A 23,114-nucleotide genomic window follows, 5' to 3' on the forward strand; every position below is an offset into this window, starting at 1 on the left:
AATGTGCAAAATTGGCTAAACTCGCTGTTTACCCGTTGTATGCCCGCAAAACAGACGCCGGTGACTGTTCCGCGTCCTTATCGCGGGTAACCGCGGCTGCATCGCGTTTGACCGTGCTTACACGCGGTACTCACGCTAATGCACGTGATAACAGCGCGATACAGGCGCAGAACAAACGTGCTATGACCGTGCTCCACCCGCGATTACCCGCTAAAATTTCGCGTCCTACCTGCGTGTAACCACGTCTTTGCCGCGGCCGTAGCACGTCCTAGCACGTTCGTACTGCGTCTTTACCTCGTGTGTACCACGTGTGCCACCCGCGGTTACCCGTGGTCTAAAGTTTTGAGCAGCGCAAAACTTTTTCGCACGGCCAACCGCGTGTGAATTTCTTACCGCGTGTAAAGCACGGCTGTATCTCGTCTGTATCGCGATCTCAAAGCGTCCAACAGCGTCTGCTTCACGGGCAGAAATTTCTGGCCGTGATTCAGCCTCGATACGCCCGTGAAAGGCTGTGTGACCGGGCCTTTAAAAATAAACCTCCGGATCTACTCTGGAGTTACTCGTTGCATTGCTGCATTATTATTAAAGACAATTCATATGCAAGAACGTCACGACTACGAAAAAAGTGGATGTTTTCATCATTTTTCAAATTTGACTTTGACCATTACTGGCTATAAGAAATATTTGCATTTTTAAATAAGATTTTTCCCTAAAACTCTCCGACCACCGTAGACAATATAACACCATGACAGTAGACTATATTCTACACTTTCAATTAAAACAATAAAGACGAGCAGAATTTATTATAACAGTTGCTTTCATGGTCGCATAAAAATGTATTATGTTAAGGTAGGATGCGCAGGTCTCGTCGCGTTCGCGTACAGACGACGTCACCTGGGTCAAAGTTTAGAAAATATTGGTGATGTCATCGCACAAAGATGGCGGAAGGGTGAGTGCGAGCTCTCGAAATTATTTTACTTGTATTTTTTTTTCTTAGCAACAGTTAAATTTTCTAAACCATTATTTGTCCTTACATCCACAATTTGTGGCGATGTGTCGCTATTGTTGTGTTAAAAATTTGTTTAGTTTTAATGTTCGGAAAGATTACAGGAAGTGCGTTTGTTTACAAAATATAACACAGCTAGCATTTGCTTAGCTCGGATGTATTTTTTCTCTAGCAACGTGTATCACCACTCATCGAACGATCAAATGCAATTGCAACTTTTCGACCACCCTTGACGTGAATTTTTTACTTGTAAAATCAACCAGCAGGACATTCTTAATATAGCAAAGTGTAGCGTTTACTTTGCTATGCTTTTAGCCTAGTATCTCAACTGTCAACGCGGTAGCCAGATCGCTGCAACTAACGCATAGTTAGTCAGGGTTTGGAGACTTTACAAAAGGGTAGCGGCTTTAGAGTCATGAAGTATTTTAAATGACGTTTTGTATTTAGCTACTCGTTAATCTGATCGGTGTACCATGACAGGGAAAGCTGGTGGGGAGGGTGGTTTCATCAGAGCTTCCAGACCGTCAAAGACAAGGTAAACTCTTTCTACGTGTGTTTTGTAAAATCATTTTTTTCGTGCAAATGGCAAAGAATAATCTTATTGTATTTCATATGTTGCCTGTGCATATTTTTAATCCCTTGGAAATTCTTACAAAGTTATTTAGAATGTCATTGTAAGTAAAATATTATTATTATTATTCCAAATACTGATTTCCCCCCTGACAGGATATGACAAAGAATGCCAAATTAAAAAGTACAATTTGAAAAGCAAACTTTTACTGAACTGTGCCAGTGATCGGTATTGGGGCTGCGTGGATCTTGACACCAATTGTATTGACGATATTCTCATTACAGTCATCTGAGGCCCTGGAGTTTATTAAACGTGATTTGACCGAGTTCTCTACAGTGGTACAGCATGACACAGCCTGTTCAATTGTGGCCACGGCCACTGCTGTCAAAAACAAGTTAGCGGTAAGTTCTGGACTATATTTGCAAGTGCCCTTATCCTTCATATGACTAACATTGATTTATTTACAAATATTGTTTTACTGTGAATTTAAATAGTCTAGCTATTTTGGGCACATGATTGCAGCCTTCTTTTGTAGCAATTTGGATAGCAACAAATTCCAAACTCAACTTGAGTTATTCTAGGTTGAAGGCTCATCAGAGACCAAAGAAAAGGTTAAGAAGAGCCTCTCTAGCTTCCTAGGTGTCATCACGGATACACTCGCTCCACCACCTGATAAAACCATTGATTGTGATGTAATCACATTAGTGGCAACGCCAGCAGGCACTACAGAACTCTACAACAGCTCAAAGGTGAACATAGACTTATTTTCTTCTCACCTTTTTAAACAAAATCAAGGTTTCGTTTTTCTTTGTAGTAAGGCTTTTTAAAAACATTTTTGGGGAGTAATGACTTGTATCTGATGGGATGGCCAATTACCACATGTTTTTTAAAAACATATATATATATATATATATATGTGTGTGTGTATGTGTGTGTAATGGAACGTTTAGTTAGGTGCGTCAGCTGGCATCTTCACAGTTGTTTTGCTTTTTTTTTGGAAATAACTATTTTTGGAACCCATTGTGCAAATTTCAAATTAAATATGGTATCAATAATAATTTGGGTAACTTACATGGTGGGGACCAAAGCATTGTTTTGAAATCCTGCATTTAAAAACTGTATGGAAAAACAACTGAAATTGTTCTCGTTTTGTCTATTTTCTACAGGCACGTCTCTACAGTCTCCAAGCTGATCCTGCCACATACTGCAATGAGCCTAATGGTAAGACAGACACAATAGATATGTGGGTTCAAATTCAGCCTTGCATTGATTTGCAAGTTTTTTGAACAAAATCCTAATTCAAATCACTTATTTCTACAAACAAATTTCACCCCTTGAAATGAATTCTGAAAGACCTCTTTTTCCATTGCTTTACTTTGAAAAACACTCTTCGTATTAAGCATTCCAAGGTGATAACAATATACAGTGGGACCTCGCTACTTCGCGGTTCGACGTTCGCGGATTCAGGGCTTCGCGGTCTGTAATGGTAAAAAAAAAAAAAATTGCGGTTAATGGGGACCAAAACCACCCGCGACTGTATGTATACATTTTCCCGTAATGTAATAATGTATAAGATAGTTCAACAACAAAAAACTGTATTTTGCCACAATTGCACAAATCAGGATTGTATATGCTGCTCTTTTGTAATCATAGAATTAGAATTTTAATTATTTTCATTGATAGCAATGTAGTTAGCATTGTTTACAGTGAGATAAGATGTGACACTCCAGTATAAGCCTATAATAAAACACTGTAAAAAAATGTTAAAAATAATATTTGGATGGTTGGGAAAAAATTATAAGGTAGTGTTTGTTGACCGTCCCAACTTAGCCACGTTTTAAGTGCATGATAAAGTAGTGCAATTAAATAGTGTAAATACATTTTTTTTTTAAATCTACTGTAAGTGTTGTTGTGGCCGAGTGATTAAGGAGATGAACTTGAAATCTGTTGGGGTTTCAAACCATGCCACCAACAAAGGTTTCTTCAAGGGCGGCACAGCACCTTGGTGGTTAGAGCGCAGCCCCACGGTGCACAGGTCAAATTCCAGCTACCGCAGCTTCCCTGTGCAAAGTTTGCATGTTCTCTCTGTGCCTGGAGGATTTTCTTCCACATTCCAAAAACATGTATGCCAGGTTAATTGGCCGGTCCATATTGTCCTTTAGGTGTGAATGAGCGAGTGAGTTATCCGTCTCCAGGATAACGGGCAGCCTTACTGAGGCTAATCGGTCCAGAAAATGAATGTCTTTTATATATATATATATATATATATATATATATATATATATATATATATATATATATGGTACTCATTACCTCCCTGCTTGGCGCCCGGCATTAAGGGTTGGAATTGGGGGGTTTGGTCATGACTCCCAACACAGCAGTTGGGTCTAAAATGGCGGCGCCCTGTTTGGCTGCGGCTGCATCGACTCGCTACAGTTTAACTGTACGGGTCATGTGTATCGACATTTTGTTCTGTGTGCATGGTTACAAAGAATGACAATAAAAGTAAATTCTATTCTATTCATATCTCAAAATAGTGCAAAGTATGTGCTATCAGAAAGTTAGCGACTCAAAGTCAACAAAAAAAGTTCTTTTGATCGGTGCTGGATTTCTTCCTTCAAGGTACAGGAATAATTGGCTTGAATTTGACCATGAAATAGGTGTACAAACCAATGGATGCCAATGTCAGTATTTGGAATACGTTATTCCGATTGATTATAAATGTAGAATAAGTTTCATTTACTTTTGCATTTTCTCTCTTAAAAGCTATTAAGTACTCTGAAGTATGGCTCATCACTATTGTTATTAGCCCTCAACAGCTCTCTTAGGAAAAAGCCTCGGCTTGATCATGCAGTGGTTAATAAGGGCTTCAGCAATTAAATTGTTGGACAGTTGATCATTTATTTCACCGCTATTTTGTTTCCCCTGTGAACCTCAGCAGCCTTCTCAGTATATTTTGCACCCCGTTATCGCTGACAAATTATCAGGAGTTCTATGTAAATGTACCAGTGCCGCAGAGATATCATGAGATTGCTTTGCACGTACAGAATGGAATCATTAACATTCTTTGGTATAATTTCATAGCCAGTTTGCTTGGTATTATTCGTCTGTGAAACAAAAGAAGACGGGCTTAGTTGAGTTAGGTGACTCAAGTTGTTGCATGCGTTTTCATGAACAAAATATGTTTCTGCACTTTATTTCTTATTGTGTTTTACCCAGGACCCCCAGAACAATTTGACACTTGGCAATCCAACTTCAGTTTGGAGGAAAAGAAAGGAGAAATATCGGAACTGTTGGTCAGCAGTCCTTCAATAAGAGCTCTTTACACAAAAATGGTATGTTTACCTTTACGATTATATATTTTGTTTAAGAATGATTGGACTAATATGGTATGTTTGAATAAAAGGTTCCAGCAGCAGTTTCCCATTTGGAGTTCTGGCATAGGTACTTCTACAAAGTTTTCAGACTGGAACAGGTAACTAGTCCTTTGGGTCACAGTTTTAAAGTCAGCACTTCCTAAAAACATTTGCCGAACATGCACTTTTTTTTAAAGTATTTAATTTCATCTGCTGCCTAGATTCAGTATGAGAGATTTGGTTTTAGTTGACACGACAGTAATTCCCTTAGGTTAACTTAGTTAATAACTACCTGAATTCATAATTTTAACTAAATATTTCACAAACTATAATCCCTAACCCATTTAAACATTTTGCATTTCTAATGATAAACTAATTTATTAATGTACAGATTATATTTTTGGTTCAGTGTAGTTGTTTCTATTAAAAAAGTCATTTTGAATTTTGCCTAAAACATGGCATCGGGCTAATGTATATATATTTTTTATCTTGGCTAATATTTTGAAAATTTTTCACCCTTGTGAGATCTTAATAATGTATGTACTCTGCTGTTCTACTATCAGAGTTAGAAATAAATGCTGTGCAGCTTGTTAACCAGGTGGATTTCTCTCGGAAAATGGAAGTACAATACTACTTTTTTAGTGCTGTTGAACTAAAATTTGGATATTTCTGATCGTGGCGATGAAGCAGGATTCACTTAATGGATGGGACAGTTTTTCTAAACAATAGTTTAAAAACATTTAATGTTTATCTATATAATTATACTTTGCTTTTTCTGTTAAAGTATGTTTTTTTCCATTTATTTATCTATTTTCAATGTTTTTACTAGCCTTGCAAATACAATTAGCCACAGTTACTGTCTTTTACGGTGGCACAGACAACTGGTAGAGAAAGGTTTCAGTCAGTAAACACAGGTGTCTTCATTGAAAAACAATCTGAGCAAAGGCCACTTCTGACTTAAAAATGTTCAACTTCACATCTACACAATTCAGAAAGCTAAAATGAATGAATAATAAAATGAGAATGGGAGATCATAAAATATATAATAATTTGCTTAGATTTTAGTGTTTAATTGGTATGTGATTGTGAACTAGCTTAAACAAATCTTGTAAATAACACACTTTCTGCAAAATGAAAAATCACTAAACAGTAATATTGCTTACTGCAAAAAAGCATAAAAGCACTTCAACACTACAACACTGGGGATACATAAATACCGGATTAACTCAAACGTGATGTCAAAATTACAAATTAGTCCAATTTTTATTTTATTTTATTTTTTTTTAATTTAAATTTTTTATTCACCGTCACTTTTTCTCCATAGTCATCACCCCTCACAACGGAAAATGAAATTTTCATTCAAATTACGGAGCTGTAATTTCTCAGCATTTGGTTTTAGAAGAAAACATTTGGTTACCACAGATATTCTGGGTTAGTGGATTGATTGCATTGTTTCAAATTAATTAATATATTTTTTTCTGTGATGTACATCAGCTCCCCCTTACTGCAGGACAATAACTCATAGGCTGTGAACCAGAGTACAATACACTTTTTACGCTAAGCCGCAAATCTTGATGTACATTTAACATAATGTACACTGGAGATAAAAAAGAGAGAACAATTGATAACATTTTTTAATATTTTTTTAGATAATACAATCTTCACTGCCCAACAGTTAAGGTATATTTTATGTGTCAACCATGCTACTACAACTATTTTTTTTTTACAAAATGGCTTAAGGCTTTTCACACACAAAAAAAAGAATGAAAAATACAATTCTGAAGGTAACAAGAGTCAGAAATTAGTAAGAAGTGGACAGGCCTCTGCTGGGATTAACTTCAGCACATCTGCGGCCACAGAATAATAATAGTCTTTTACACTGCTCCGGTGTGATTTTGATCCATTCTTCTTCCAGCCTCCAAAGTTCGGTGATTGTATTTTCTTGAACCATAATTTTGTCACAAAGGATTTTCCAGAGATTCTCTAATGGTTTAAGATCAGGACTCTAGGCAGGCCATTCCATTAATTCAATGTTTTCACCTCAAGGAAATGCTTTGCCTGCTTTGCTGTGTGTCATGGAACATTGTCCTGCATGAAGACTGCAGGCTGACTGGGTGATGAATGCAAGAAAGGAACCATGTGTTGTTGATGGTTCTGATAAAATTTTCATTTACTCTGGTATGTAGCTGTACACTAAGCCCAACTCCTGCTGTAGAAAACATGCCCCAAACCATGACACTTCCTCCTCCACCTTTCACTGACTTTTTTTTACACACTTTGGATTTAGTATTTCTCCAATGTGTCACCGAACATCATGCTTGCCATCAAACTCAAATAAATTATTATTGCTTTCATCACTCACGTGATCTCTGGACCAATTCTCCTCTGTCCACACAACATGCTCCCAAGCAAAGCATAGTCAAGCTTTTTATTTATTTTTTATTATATGAGAGGTTTGCCCACTGCACTGTGGGCTTTCAGTCGGCGAGACACTGTACAGCCAGTAAGGCCCTTACCATGTTCAGCACTGAACTGGCGAGCAATTCCATCTGCAGTGTGGAAACGTTTACCCATTGACATCTTCCGCATTAACCTGTCCTCTCTTGCATTTGACTTCCATGGATGACCAGCCTTGTTAGGTGACTTGAATTTGTTTTTAGTTTCAATAATGTGGTTAGCGTGTGTGCGGCACAGTTCTGAAGTTGTGATATCAAACCTCCTGTATGGAGTTTGCATGTTCTCCCTGTGCTTGCGTGGGTTTCCTCCGGGCACTTGGATTTCCTCCCACGTTCCAAAAAACATGCATGTCAGGTTAATTGGCCGGTCCAAATTGTCCCTAGGTATAAATGAGCGAACAAATTGTCTTTCCCTGCGTGCCCTGCGACTGGCTGGCGACCAGTTCAGGGTGTCCCCTGCCCACTGTTCGAAGATAGCTGGGATGGGCTCCGGCACCCCCGCGACCCTACTGAGGATAAGCGGTGCAGATGATGGATGGATGCATGGATATTCTTGAAATCACAGATTTGGAACAATCAATTTGTCTTGCTTTGGCTGTTTTTTACCATTACAGACCGCGAAGCTCTGAATCCGTGAACGTCGAACCGCAAAGTGGCGAGGTCCCACTGTATATTGTTATCACCTTGGAATGCTTAATATGAAGGTAGCATGGTATAAACACAAAAAAATGTCCCTAAACTGTTCAGCAGTGAAGACGGTATTATTTCAATTTTTCATTTTTTATAATTTGTTCTTAATTTTCCATATATATATATATATATATATATATGTATATATATATAGACCTTGAATGTTTAACGTAAACCCAGGCTAATTGTACGTTCGCGTTATCGTAATATTCCGTACGAAAGATTACGCTAACATGAACGTGTTAAAAAAAAAAAAAAAAGAAAAGAATTATGAATAGATTTCTTACCTTTGTGGTGGTCAGCAGAAGGCGCAGTTGGACGGTGGGGTATTCCCTAGCAAGATCAGACACTCGCACACTTCCTTCATACTTTGCTATTATTTCTTTCTTAAATGCAATAGTGGTACGCACTACTTTTCTTTTTTTGCCCTGTGGCAACTTTGCTGCTTGCACTGACTTTTCTTCGGAGGCATAATTAGGGGCTGAAACACTTCGTACACCTATATTAAAAGCGAAAGCAAAACGAAGCACGTCCGCACGCGATAACAGTTGGTCACGAATAGAGCGATCTACACCCGTACGCCGCTCAGCATCGCACCCTAGTGTACGCACTCACGCATTACCGGCGTTCGAACTCCGATTTTTTGACGGAACAGCGAAGCAAGAATTTCTCTAAATTTTTGGTCGGACTCTGATTTGTTCGAACTGAGAGGCGTTCGAAAACCAAGGTTCCACTGTACAGACAATAAGAAAAACTCAGTCCTTGTTTAGAGTCTCTTTACGGCTGTCAGGAAAAGTTTTGCCGTGTTTTTCAGCAATTTGTAGCAGATGCTGCTAAACAGTTTCATCTTTTGTGATATTACCACAGTATTCCTGAATCAATTACAATTGTAGCTTTTCCATCAGACATCTTGGTGCGATCCAAAGCAGCAGCTAACTCTGGAGTTACGTTTTTCATGCCTCTTTTACTATTTGAGATACCAACACCTGATATGTCATTACTCGTTCTTGGTTTATGATGTTCCGAACTACTACTGCTACATGATAATTGAACCAACTCATTCGCAATTCTTTGCTCAGCTTCAGATTCTAGGCATCGTTTCAAGGGTCGTTCCTTGATTTTCTTCAAGTCTTTTTTCTTTCTTTCCTAATTTTTTGCCAACTTCTGTCATTGACCCCTTCCTTCCCTTTGCTCTTTGAGCCAACAAAAACTCTTTTGGAATTGTCATAACGTTGAGAGCATTAGCATGAGCAATGTCAAATAAGTCATCAAGTTATTTTTTTAATTCACTTTCCTGGGCTTTTTGTGTTGCTGTTTGTCGTCCTTTGTTCTTTTTTAGAAAACGCCATGCTTGAAAATGTTTTTCAAGTTTAATATGACAATTTTCTGGATCTCAAATTGAAATTTTTGCTCTATTCTAAAATTATGATATTTATTTCACTGTCACTGCGAAAGACGCTCTGATGGGCGTGTGCAATTCCAAGTGTCAATAAAGAAACCAAAAGCAATGCGAACTGATGGTAGCTTGCTTCCAGTGAGTTCAGACACATAAGTACCAAGCAGATACACTTCTTTCTTTGATCTAGTTGAAACAATGCACTGAATATTTACCTGATGCTGATCTTTGAATGTCAATCACCTCTTGGAAGACAAAGAAGGTCTGCTGGCCTTGTCTTCATTAGTAGGTCAAGGGAAATTCTACAAGTTGAATTAGACTGATTTGCTGTGCAATGACTTGTGGGTAAAAATTGTTTAAGATATAGAAAATATGTGGCTTATCCCAGCATCTCTAGAACTCCCTTTTAAGAAAAATGACAGAAAACGCCAAACTTCTCAGCAATTGAGCTACCTCTAAAATTTATTTTATTTAGACCAAACTGCACAACAATGGGTCTTTTGTGTAATGGAACACAATTAGGGGGTAAGACAGTGACTTTTTGCAACTTTGAAAATAAGCCCCACCCTAATATACTTCACATATATATCATATATATATATATATATATATATATATATATTGTGGCCTTGGGGGTATGGCGCCCACCCCGAGACTGGGAGGTTGTGGTTCAAGCCTCGGCCGAGTCATACCTAAGACTTAAACATTGGTACCCGTTGCCTCCCTGCCTGGCGTTCAGCATTAGGGGTTGGAATTGGGGGGTTTGAATGAATGAAAACTTTTATTTCGAACATAGAAATAAAAACAGGACAAAAACAATGAGTCAACAACAGAATAATGTCACATAACATGTTCGAAAAGGGGTAGTCAGAAGCAGATGCTTATTTTTCCTACCCCTTTATCTTCCTTATTAAATACATTTTATAGATAGCTCCTCTTGTGTCCAATACAACAAATCTCATGGATATACTTATTACATGGGTCAGATATCAATAATTATAATAGTTACAATAATCACATATTTTATACACTAATCTTCGCAATACCATCCCTCAACGTCATAATGCGCATAATGTCACTGCGGCACCAGTGATAATAACAATAAAAATAAACACAATACTTATAATAACAGTTCTAATATAATAATAGTAGCAACAATAACAACAAGTTAACCATAGTTTGAAATGCAGTATTTCCAATCTCCCCCCTATCCCACTTTCTTCATCCCTGTATTTCGCCAGTAATGCTTTTTTGTATTTAAATTTGAACACATGGATAGTTGGACATTGTTTGATCTCATTTTGCAAATTATTCCAAAGTCTGACTCCACACACAGACACACACATACTTTTCCTGGTGGTTCTCACCTTTGGGATTTTGAATTCACCACAGCCCCTCAAGTTATAATTTCCCTCTTTCCGAGTGAATACATTTTGTATGTTTTCTGGCACTATGTTTTTGTTGACCTTAAATAACAGTTGTGAAGTGAAAAATTGTATTAAATCATCCAATTTTAATAATTTGGACTGCATGAATAAAATGTTGGTATGATCCCGATATCCTACCCTGTGTATGGTTCTTATTGCACGTTTTTGAAGGATAAAAAGGGGCTGTAGTGAACTTTTGTAATTATTGACCCAGACTTCTGCACAATATGTTAAATATGGCAGAACTAGAGAAAAATATAATAAATACAATGCATTATAATTTAAAAGAAATTTGGCCTTATTAATTATTGAAATGCTTTTAGATACCTTAGTTTGTATGTGTCTGATGTGTGTTTTCCAACTTAATTTATTGTCTATTATGAACCCTAAAAACTCAATTTCTGATACACTGTCTATTGTGACACCATCCATTTTTACTTCTAAATCTTGACTTGCCTTACGATTTCCAAAGAATATTACTTTGGTTTTATTTAAATTTAAAGATAATTTATTTATATCCATCCATACTTTTAGGTTAATTAGTTCACGATTAATACAGGTTACCAAATCAATATCATTTGAATAGAAAATGTTAGTGTCGTCTGCAAATATTACTAATTTCAATAGTTTTGAAACATTAAAAATATCGTTAATATATAAATTAAATAACTTTGGTCCCAGGATAGAACCCTGTGGTACTCCACAACAGATGTCCAAATATTCAGATGAAAACTCTCCCATTTTTACATATTGCTTCCTCCCCGTCAAATAACTTTGAATCCATTGCAAAGCCACTCCCCTGATGCCATATCTTTCCAGTTTTTTTTAATAGTATATTATGATTAATGGTATTAAATGCTTTTTTTAAGTCAATAAATACCCCGACTGCTTATCTCTTCTTTTCTACACTATGGGTGATTTCTTCTACTGCATCAATAATTGCCATTGTTGCTGATCTGTTTGCTCTAAAACCATATTGACTTTCATTAATCAATTTATGTTTATCTACAAATTGTTCTAGTCTATTATTGTAAAGTCTCTCTAATATTTTAGAGAACTGAGGAAGCAGAGATACCGGTCTATAGTTTGTAAAATTGTGCTTGTTTCCATTTTTGTATATTGGTATAACTTTTGCTATTTCCATTTGATTTGGAAATGTGCCTGTTAGAAATGATAGATTACAGATGTAGGTCAATGGTTTCACAATGCTATTTATAATTTGCTTAACCACACGTCTAAGATTTCTGATTCCGTAACCCCAGATAAAAACATGGTCTTGGAGTTCATTTTTATCAGTGACTCAAATTGTTTACCACTGCACTCTGGGATATTTGCAGCGGGCTCTAGTCCAACATTTACAAAATAACTAGAAATTCTCCAACACTTGATTTAAATTATAATTTTCACTGTTCTTATCAATAAAATAGTTTGGATATGCATTGCTTACATTCTTTCCTTTTATTATACTATTTAATATATCCCAAATACCTTTGATATTACTTTTGTTATGATGTAATAAATTGGTATAGTATAATGTCTTGCTTGCTCTTAATATTCCTGTCAATTTGTTTTTATACGTTTTATATCAGGATTCGGCTTCCTCAGTTCTTAGTTTAATACATTTTCTATATAAGGTGTTTTTTTTCTTACAAGCATTATGTAAACCCTTAGTTATCCATGGATGGTTCACAGATTTATTCTTAATATTATTTTGTCTCATTGGGCAATTTTTGTTATACTTGTTGGTGAATATTTCCAAAAATATGTCAAACGCACGATCCACATCATCTGTACCATATATAGCATTCCAGTTTTGTTTAACTAAGTCATCATAGAGTGATATAATAGTCTATTCAGTTCTAACTCGTTTGTAAACATAATCCTTAATTGATTCTTGTCTAGTAACCTTTTCATCATACACTGTAAACACTGGTAGGTGATCAGAAATATCACAAACCAGTAGTCCGCTGACGTTTGTAAATTCCATATTATTTGTAAATATATTGTCAATGAGTGTTGCACTGTGTGAAGTGAATCTACTAGGTCTTAATATAGTTGGGTACAAACTCATACTCTACATCATATTAATACAAATGTTTTTATGTTTGTTTGGATTCATTAGATCAATGTTGAAATCTCCACAAATGAATAGTGTTTTGGCGCTTATTGTTGAATATGTTTTTTCAGCCCAGTTTGTGAAGGTTTCCAGATTTGAGCCTGGTGATCTATATACACAACTGACTATAATATTTTTCCTTTTTTCATTTATAATTTCTATTGTAATACATTCAAGTAAATCGTCAATGAAAAAAGACATGTTTTGTAATATTTTCGATTTTAATCTTTTGTGCACATATACTGGACTGTCTCAGAAAATTAGAATATTGTGATAAAGTTCTTTATTTTCTGTAATGCAATTAAAAAAACAAAAATGTCATACATTCTGGATTCATTACACATCAACTGAACTATTTCAAGCCTTTTATTATTTGAATATTGCTGAATTTGGCTTACAGCTTAAGAAAACTCAAAAATCCTATCTCAAAATATTAGAATATCATGAAAAAGTATACAAGTAGGCTTTTCAACTAATCACCTGAATCATCTAATTAACTCGAAACACCTTGCGAGGGTTTCCTGAGCCTTAAAAACACTCAGCTTGGTTCAGTAAACTAAATCACAAGTATGGGGAAGACTGTTGATCTGACTGCTGTCCAGAGGACCATCATTGATACCCTCCATCAGGAGGGTAAGACACAAAAATAAATTTCTCAAAGAACAGGCTGTTCACAGAGTGCAGTTTCAAAGCATATCCACAAAAAGTCTGTTGGAAGGGAAAAATGTGGCCGGAAACGCTGCACAACCAAGAGAGATGATCGCAGCCTTAACAAAATTGTGAAGAAGAGCCGCTTCCAGAATTTGGGGGAGCTTCAAAGACAGTGGGCTGAAGCTGGAGTCCAGGTATCAAAAGCCACAGTTCACAGACGTGTCCGGGAAATGGGCTACAATAGGCGTATTCCCATGGTCAAGCCACTTCTGAACTCAAGACAACGGAAGAAGCGTCTGACTTGGGCTATGGAGAAGAAGCACTGGACAGTTGCAGAGTGGTCCAAAGTCCTCTTTTCAGACGAAAGCAAGTTTTGCATTTCATTTGGAAGTCAAGGCGCCAGAGTCTGGAGAAAGGCTGGAGAGGAGCAAAATCCAAGTTGCTTGAAATCCAGTGTGAAGTTCCCACAGTCAGCAATGGTTTGGGGAGCCATGTCAGCTGCTAGTGTTGGTCCACTGTGTTTCATCAAGTCCAGAGTAAATGCAACTGTGTACCAAGAGATTTTAGAGCACTACATGCTTCCATCTGCTGAAAAGCTCTATGGAGATGAGGATTTCATTTTCCAGCATGATCTGGCACCTGCCCACAGTGCCAAAACCACCAGTAACTGGTGCACTGACCATGGCATCACTGTCCTTGATTGGCCTGCTAATTCCCCTGACCTGAACCCCATCGAGAATTTGTGGGGTATAGTTAAGAAGAAGATGAAAGACACCAGACCTACAAATGAAAATGAGCTGAAGGCCGCTATCGAAGCATCCTGGGCATCAATAACACCTCAGCAATGCCACAGGCTGATTGCCTCCATGCCACGCCGGATTGATGCAGTAATCCGTGCAAAAGGATTCCCAACCAAGTACTGAGTGCATCAATGGACATTTTCAAATGTTTGATTTAGTTTTGCTGTTATAAAATTATTTTTTTACTTGGTCTGAGGAAGTATTCTAATATTTTGAGATAGGATTTTTGAGTTTTTTTCAGCTGTAAGCCAAAATCAGCAATATTCAAATAATAAAATGCTTGAAATAGTTCAGTTGATGTGTAATGAATCCAGAATGTATGACATTTTTGTTTTTTTAATTGCATTACAGAAAATAAAGAACTTTATCACAATATTCTAATTTTCTGAGACAGTCCAGTATAGCTACTCCACCTCCTATTTTGTTTGATCTATTTACATAGTTCAAATTATAGTTGTTTAATTCAAAATTCACACCCCTTTCCTCACTGAACCACGTTTCAGAAACTGCAATAACACTAAACGGGTTCTCAAATTGCTGTAAGTATTCAGTTATGTCATCAAAATTTGCGTATATGCTTCTACTGTTAAAGTGTATTATTGAGAATTTGCCTTCAGATTTAACAAAAGTATTCATTTCCAGTATAATATTTGCAATTGTCTGAGCTAGCTGATAGGAATTTGTGGTCAGGATCGAAGTCATCTAATCTTGAATTATTGGAGTGTGATCAACAATGCTCAGTTCCGGTAGATCATGGCGTAAAATATTCTGATGGATTTTTTTATTATTATCTGTAATAAAGGTGTCCATATTGTCAGTCCAGGATGCCATTGTCCAGGTCCTGCATTTCTCGGACCCAAAGTATTTTTGCTTCTTCTGGAGTGCCGTTTAACTTTATATATATTCTACAGTTTGAAGTCCAAGTTACTTGTATCTTGTTCGTTTTCCTCAAAAATCGAGCCTGTCTTGCAATAGCAGAGTTTTTTTTTGCTTAAGTGTTCATTTAAATAAACATTTGTCCCTTTTAGTTTTTTTCCTTGCTTAAGGATTTCATGTTTCCGTTTTCTGTTGACAAATCTCACGATGGTCGCCTTAGGCCAGTTCTCACCTCTTGTTAATTGATGGCATGCTTCTATGTCCTCAGCATTGATGGATATGCCTTTTTTTGCTCATAAAAGCAATGACCTGTTGCTCAGCAGAATCTTCATCAGCATCCGTTGCATTATTTTTATTTGCCACAGCCTTGGCATAGGTCCGAGGTTTAATGTCCAGACCAGTGATAATAATGTCATTTATCCTGGTGTACTGTTCCAGATCTGCTACTCGTCCTTCTAGGGCAATAATCCTCTTGTCTTTCTCCACGTTTTTGTTTTTTAGGTCTCTGATTTCAGCCATTAAACTCAAGATTGTGTCTTGTTGTTTAGTGACTATATCCATTTTGTCCATTAAAAAGCCGAGTGACTTTTTAAATTCCTCGAGTTCTTTATCTCTGCTCGGCATCTTGAAAATTTCACGCTTCTCTTTCGTCACCGTCCGCTGATTGCCTTATTTCGCCGGACTTAGTTTCCCCGGCTTTTGGTCGCTTTACAAAGCAGCGCCGCCATGTTTGCCAGCGTTAACATTGGCCGAACTCGGGAAGCAGGTGAATCGGCCTACTTCTTGCACTGGTTTTCGAAAGAAATCCGCCGAGTCAACGACAACGTCGACTCCGTGCTTTATTTTCTTTTCCAAACCCACAGACGTCAAAATCGTGGCATTCAAGTGGCCATAGCACATTAGCGGCTACGCTAGCTTCACTCGCGGTGCGGTGCGATGGGGTTTGGTCACCTAATGACTCCCAACACCTCAGTTGGGTTGAGTGAGGGGGCTGGGAATCCCCTCCTCTGAATTAATCTCCCAAAAAAGAGTCAGGTCTAGGTTCCGGGCTGATTTCTCACCTTTCTTAGAATCATTGAGACCCCAGGAGATGTTATCTTGCATGAGGCTTCACTCTGATTGAGATTGACCATCATGCTAGGCCTCTCCAGCCTTGTGGAGGTGTACAATTTTGTCTCTGGTGTCTTTGCCATGTTACAAGTTTGAATTGGGTGGACAGGTTTCTTTTATGCAGCTAACAACCTCAAACATATGCATCTGATTCGGGATGATACATGGAGTGCAGGTCGACTTCTGATCGACAGACTAACAGGTCTTTCAGGGTCCAAATATAGATGATACACTGGTGTTGAAATACTTATTTGCAGCTGTATCACACAAATAAATCATATATTGTAATTTTTTTGTTTATCTCTCTCACAGTGGACATGCACCTCTGATGGAAATTTTAGATCCTTCTATGATTTCTAAGTGGGAGAAATGGCAAAATAGCAGGGTGTTTAAATACTTATTTTCTTCACTGTATATATGTGTACATGTATGTATGTATGTGTGGATGTACCGTAAATTCCGGACTATAGAGCACACCTGATTATAAGCCGCACCCACCGCATTTCAAGAGGAAAACCGATTTTGTACTTACACAAGCCGCACCTGTATATAAGCTGCATGCGCCCACATTAGAAAATGTAACACAAACACAAAATTAACCCAAACCCGACTTTAAGTCCCACGATTGAAACTGAATGTCCTACATCAAAGTACACTGTCCAAAATTCACAGCCGGCAAAATGAACGCAAAATGATACCGGTACTTAAGGTTTGATGCAGACCTGCAGAGTCCGGGTCCCATTGAAAGTAATCCAAGGAAAATTGTGTATATTTCCAAAGGTAAGGGTTGGAAAAATATATATCCCCTATTGTCCGCCGCGTCCACAAACACCCACCTTTACCGGTCCCCACTTCCCGTGACCCTGCGTTTGTTTCGCCCCTTCTTTTTTGTTCGCCCGTTCAAAACATATTAGAATAAGTGTCTGAAATAAATACATTACAAAAATATACAGTTGCAAATACATATTATACATGGGGACACATATTCACAAAGAAAGAGTGTTCAAAGCTTTAACAATAATAATATAACTTTCATCCCAAACGGTGCCTGTGACAGGACAGTTAATGGTAGCAACACGCTAGCAACATGCTCGCAACACAGTAGATGGGTCTGTTAAAAAAACATATCGTACTTGTAAAAATCACAGTAAACCTTCCTCATTTTCCTCCTTAGAACTGAAGCCATCAAAGTGGTCTTCCTCAGTGTCGGAAAGAAACTTTGTCATATACAGTAATCCCTCGGTTATCGCGGTTAATGGGGACCAAAACAACCCGCGAAAAGTGAAAATCCGCGAAGTAGCGACGCCCCTTCAAAAATGCTTGGAAAAAAAAAAAAATATATATATATATATATATATATATATATTTTTTTTTTTTATTATTATTATTTTATTATTATTATTTTTTAGACCTGCGAAGCTCTGAACCCGCAAACGTAATACAGCGAAGTTGCGAGGTCCCACTGTAGACGTCGTCCCACGCTCCCTTATTCCAAAACACGCTAGCAACACGCTCGCTCCTTCTTTATCGGACTGCTCAATTGCTTTTAGCAATTTTTTAAATTTTTTTTTTTTAAGCAGTTTATTATTAGTATTTTTTAGACCCGCAAAGCTCTGAACCCGCAAACGTGGAACTGCGAAGTAGCGAGGTCCCACTGTAGACGTCGTCCCACGCTCCCTTATTCCAAAACGTGCTAGCAACACGCTCGCTCCTTCTTTATCGGACTGCTCGATTGCTTTTAGCTTGAAAGCTGCGTCATGTGCCTTTCTTTTTGCATTTTGCAGATGAGGGTATGTTTACGCTAATTTAATTTATGCACAAGCCAAGAAGTTGCAGTCTTCCTCGGCGCATATATTCCACCGGTCTAAATCTTACCTTTTGTACTCGAGCGCCGCATCACTGAATAAGATGCAGGGTTGAACGTTTGGGGAAAAAAGTGGCGGCTTATAGTCCGGAATTTACGGTGTATATATATATATATATATATATATGTGTGTGTGTGTAGATAGTATTTTCCTTTTGTTTATAGATATTTTATTTTATTTTATTTTCTGGTGTATCCTAGTTTTCAAACTTCTTTGATCAACGTGAAACGGAGGTTTGCAGAGAAAACATATTTCTCATTTTTATGTTAATGTCAATAAAGACTATTTTGAATCTGTGGGGTCTGTCAGGAAGAGGCAAGGCGGTTGGCGCTGAAGCAAAGAGCAGAACAGATTTCACACACAGAAGAAACCCTTGGCTGGGAGGAAGAAGGTACGCTATTAACATATTTTACATACTTCATTTTGAAAAGTTACTCATTTAATCCACCTTTTAACACGTTTTATTTCTTTCAGAAGACTTTATTGGTACCACTCCCCCAACAAAATCAAGTTTGACGCTGGCGCAAGTCCAGATAATGTCCGAGAGTTGCACGACACCGTCTCCCAATGAAGAACATAAAGCCATGCTCTCGGTTAGCAGTGATAGCATCAGTTTGCCCACTCAGCTGGAGCTGCAGTCTGAGGTGGGTGTCACCAATAAACTGAGCAAGCTTACCGCGGACGATGTTGTGAACGTTTCCTTAAAGGAACAAACGTCCGATTCTGATACCATGGCAAAAATGGAAACTAGAACCAAGCCAGATGCATCCATGGAAAGAGTGACTTCACAGAACCAGAAAGTGGAAACTGCAAAGGAGGAAGGACCCCATGATCTTAGAGTATTTGAGCTTAACTCTGACAGTGGCAAGTCATCTCCTTCCAACCATGGCAAAAAAGGTATTTTCTTTTGAAGTTGTTACTATGTTTTCCAGACTATAAGTTGCCCAATATTGGAAGCTGTACCATAGACCAAATGCATAATTAGGTAGAAAATGTATACATAGGATATTTTAGAGCAGAGGTCTCCAACGTGGTGCCCACGCCACCAGGTAGCCCCCTTAGAACACCTGAGTAGGCCGTGCACAGGTTCTGAAAATAGCTCACCTTCACCTGCGATCGGTCATTGCGATTTTCTTGTTAATCAGATTTCTAACTGACATCATGTCTTAGTGTTTGACCTAACTTCTGAAATTTACAACCTGCAATAGCATAGTAATTGCGTAGAACAAGACTGCACTGTTTTTTGGCTTAAAAGAACATTTTTGAAGAGGTTGTGTGAGTTTTTAGCAAAGAAAACAATAACGCTAGCATTATCTGCTAAAAAACTAAGCTGTACAAGAAAATGCTTGTTTTTGCCAAAAGACTTAGTTTTTTATGTAGAAGAAAAAATCATTTTCCACCATACATTAAGACAATACTAGCATTTTAAATAGAAAAATACAATGCAAGCTTTCTGTGCCAAAAAAGACAAGGTTAAATTTTGGTGTGGAAAATAAAACTAGTATTGGTTGAAGATGAAGCACGTTTCGGGCGCTTAGGAAAATCATGCCAGTTTTCTGTAAATACCAAGTTATTTTTATGCATAAAGGAGGACACGCCTATTTCAAGCCTTTTGTTCCTTTCTGGAAAATACATCACTAGCTTTGCCTAAAATAGGAGATTAAACATGTTTTTGGCATCAAAAACTATGCTAATTTTGGTAGAAGTCATGGCCAGTTTTCAGCACGCTCGACGTACATTGTACACACAAATACTAGTTATGTATATTTTCTCTGTGTTAATCATTCCTGAGTACACTTCTGTTCAAAGGTTTGGGGTCACTCAGTTAATTTTGTTTAATTTTTTTTTTCAATGAATCAATATATTTTGTTAGTCAGTCTCAGATATGGCTTTTTATTTGCTGCTCTGCCTTGAAGGCCAGCATCTTGGAGTCGCCGCTTCACTGTAGATGTTGACACTGGTGTTTTGTGGGTACTATTAAAGGAAGCCACGAGTTGAGGACTAATAGGGTGTCCATTTCTCACAGTAGAGATTCTAATATACTTGTCTTTCTACTCTGCTTAAAGCCAGTTTATTCTGTTCTCTAAAGGAAGTAGTACACACCATTATAGAGATAATCCGTTTCTTAGCAATTTCTCACACAGAATAGCCTTCATTAGTTGGACTGAGATTCACACAAAACTTATTTTTTTCTGGCTATTTTGAAAGTTTAATCGTGCACAGAAATGTGTTGCTCCAAATACTGGAAACACTCAAAAGAAGGTCAGTTTGATAGTTTCTCTAACCAGCTAATGGATGGCTAGAACACAAGGGTGTTCTAGCTATCCATTAGCGTTCTTGAGCAATAAGCAAAAAAATAATAATAAATAAATAAATAAAATTAAAACACTATAGTGCTGGTTGTTGGAAATGGGCCACTAGAGACCTATCTAGCAGCATACATTTGCAGCTAAAAAAAATAATTTACTAGGTTAACAATGTATGGGGTGTTTTTCTGATTAGTCGGTAGCTCAGGAGGTAGAGCGCTCGTCTTGGGATCAAGAGCTCGCAGTTCGAATCCCGGCTCCTCCGTGTTACATGTCGCTGTGTCTTTGGGTAAGACACTGAACCCCTAATGCCCCCAATAAGCAGGTTTGCACCTTACATGGCTGCACGGCCGCTATTGGTAAATGTGAAGCACGTTGTAAAGCGTTTTGGGAAGTCTTCATTGACTTTAAAAGCGCTATATAAATGCAGATAATTTCATTTCATTTCTTTAAAAAAACTCTTCATTCAAAGATAAGTACATTTCTAAGCAACCCCAAACTTTTGAATGGTAGTTTGTATGCGCAAACAGCAAAATCTATGAAGAGCACTGCTGTTATGTTAATGCAAAATGCCACGCCATCATAAAGGTGAACAATTTAATTCCTCTTCTGTCCAAAGGTTCAAGTACTGACATTAGTGAGGACTGGGAGAAAGACTTTGATCTCGACATGACGGAAGAAGAAGTTCAAATGGCGCTTTCAAAAATTGAAGCTTCTGGAGAGGTCTTTACTTTCTTACAATCATTTACGAGTGTTTATTTTTGCTGACTTATCGATTGTTTGTTTTCTTTTCTTCGACCAAGCTGGAAGAAGACTGGGAGAGCTGGGAGTGACGGTATTCGCAAATGGTCCTTTCTGTCAATCCCTGCCATCTAAGCTTGTTTTCACCAGATGAAACATTCATTAAATTGTCTCTGTCATAATGGTAAAGATGTTCCTGCTAGGTTTGTCCAACATGGCAAACGACTTACAAAAGGAGACGGGATTTAGTGAGACCTCTTAGCAAGACAAGTCTTAACACAGGCCGCAGATGAGTTCTCGGCGTTACTTTGGAGTGCACATCAAATTACGCTATTTAAATATAGGATGTAAATGTAATCAACTCCTCTTGTTTTCCTTTGTACATTTTGTTTATTTTAATATATTTTTTGCTCGCTTCAGTTGGCTCTAAATAGCGTATGCTGCTGTCGGTCAGCGTTGTGAAAAGAAATACTACAGCAGTGATATTTGATTAAAGAGCAATTATTAAGCATACTTTTGTGAGCAGTTATTTTTCTGCTGTTTTATGCAAATACCTGGAGTTCGCAACATTATTTTTAAAGTTGGATTACGATCTCTATTCCCGTTTTGCTTTTTTTGACGCCTCATGTGGTCATTGGCAATATATGAGTCTGTGTCAGTGGCTTTTGATATAAGAAATTCGAGATGTCTGTCCGACAAAAATCTCGCCCGACATACGAAAGAAACCTAAACTCAGCCGCTGGGTAACTCTGTATGGAGCGAGGTTTCAAAGTCATTTTACATGCATCGTATTGCAGCATTTTTATGCATAAATTACTATTTGAATGTGTTTAATGATTAAGATTATGTGTTTTATGGCTACAGTGATACCTCTACCTACGAATTTAATTCTTTCTGGGAGTAGCTTTGTAACCTGTAACATTTTTAAATTGACACGCCTTTGAGTGTGAATGTGTCCCTTCCAAAAAGTATATTTTCTTTTTAATAAATCATAAAAGAACATAAGAGAAATACATACTAAAATGAGATTAATGCACAATAAACATAAAACGTGAAGCGCATAAAACAAAGGAAATGATAAAAGTATTAATTTACCTATTATCTGGCTTCTTTGTCTATTAGAATAGAATAGAATATGCCTTTATTGTCATTGTTACAACATGGGATATGCTGTGGCATATTGGTCCTCAGCAGTGTTTTTTTGCCTCAATTTTCTTGGAAAAACTGATCCAATGACGTCTGCTTTTGATATCTGTCAGACCTGCGTGAGGCAGACATCATCATAATGAGCAACCACAACCTGTCAACACTTTTCTGGGTAATTCCTCACCACAAATTCTGATACTTCATGGAATTTTTGAATTTTCTTGATGTCTTTGTACTACTCTTGCATGCGGGATGTGTTTTTACACCTTTCTATTATGTATCGCTTTGATTTGATGGACAAAAATTGGTCAAACAAATTGATCTTTCTTTTCTCCTTGTCCACTCTTCTGCATGTCTTTTTAGGATCAATATTGAATGATAGTTCTTCGTAGTGGTACCATGCAGTAGACTGTACTTTGTAACCTGAAACTTGTTTGCAAATACATTCGTAAGTAGAGGTACAACTGTATTTAGAACTATGTGAATGATTTTTGGAGGCCAGCAACAGATTATTTGATTTGCAGTTATTTCTTATGGGAAAAAAATGTCTTTGAGATGAGAAATTCAATCAAGGTGCAAATTCAATTTGCATGTAGACCCG

General features: G+C 37.5%; 1 protein-coding gene across 6 annotated transcripts; it reads left to right on the plus strand.

Moving 5' to 3' along the window:
- The first annotated feature begins 885 nt into the window (after nucleotides 1-885).
- bsdc1 (BSD domain containing 1) lies at nucleotides 886-21,880 on the plus strand. Of its 6 annotated transcripts, none has more exons than XM_088354415.1 (12): nucleotides 886-949; nucleotides 1,487-1,541; nucleotides 1,862-1,978; nucleotides 2,159-2,326; nucleotides 2,744-2,798; nucleotides 4,797-4,912; nucleotides 4,984-5,052; nucleotides 18,630-18,711; nucleotides 18,795-18,964; nucleotides 19,028-19,217; nucleotides 21,246-21,349; nucleotides 21,430-21,880. In XM_088354415.1, exons 1-12 carry the CDS (start codon nucleotides 939-941, stop codon nucleotides 21,457-21,459), a joined length of 1,167 nt encoding a protein of 388 aa, XP_088210541.1. In that variant the 5' UTR covers nucleotides 886-938; the 3' UTR covers nucleotides 21,460-21,880. The 6 variants fall into 6 exon arrangements, with proteins under 6 accessions (XP_088210541.1, XP_088210542.1, XP_088210543.1 ...); XM_088354416.1 differs by having other exon boundaries at nucleotides 18,795-18,913; XM_088354417.1 differs by having other exon boundaries at nucleotides 18,798-18,913.
- Nucleotides 21,881-23,114: the final 1,234 nt, after the last annotated feature.

This window comes from Urocampus carinirostris, chromosome 15 (assembly GCF_059441175.1).
Source record: "Urocampus carinirostris isolate Australia breed hairy pipefish chromosome 15, RoL_Ucar_1.0, whole genome shotgun sequence".
Taxonomy (NCBI): domain Eukaryota; kingdom Metazoa; phylum Chordata; class Actinopteri; order Syngnathiformes; family Syngnathidae; genus Urocampus; species Urocampus carinirostris.

Coding starts and splice junctions, on each gene's coding strand:
- bsdc1 (XM_088354412.1), top strand. Junction 1,979..2,158: donor CTGTCAAAAACAAGTTAGCG/GTAAGTTCTGGA, acceptor GAGTTATTCTAG/GTTGAAGGCTCATCAGAGAC. Junction 5,053..18,629: donor AAGTTTTCAGACTGGAACAG/GTAACTAGTCCT, acceptor GGGGTCTGTCAG/GAAGAGGCAAGGCGGTTGGC.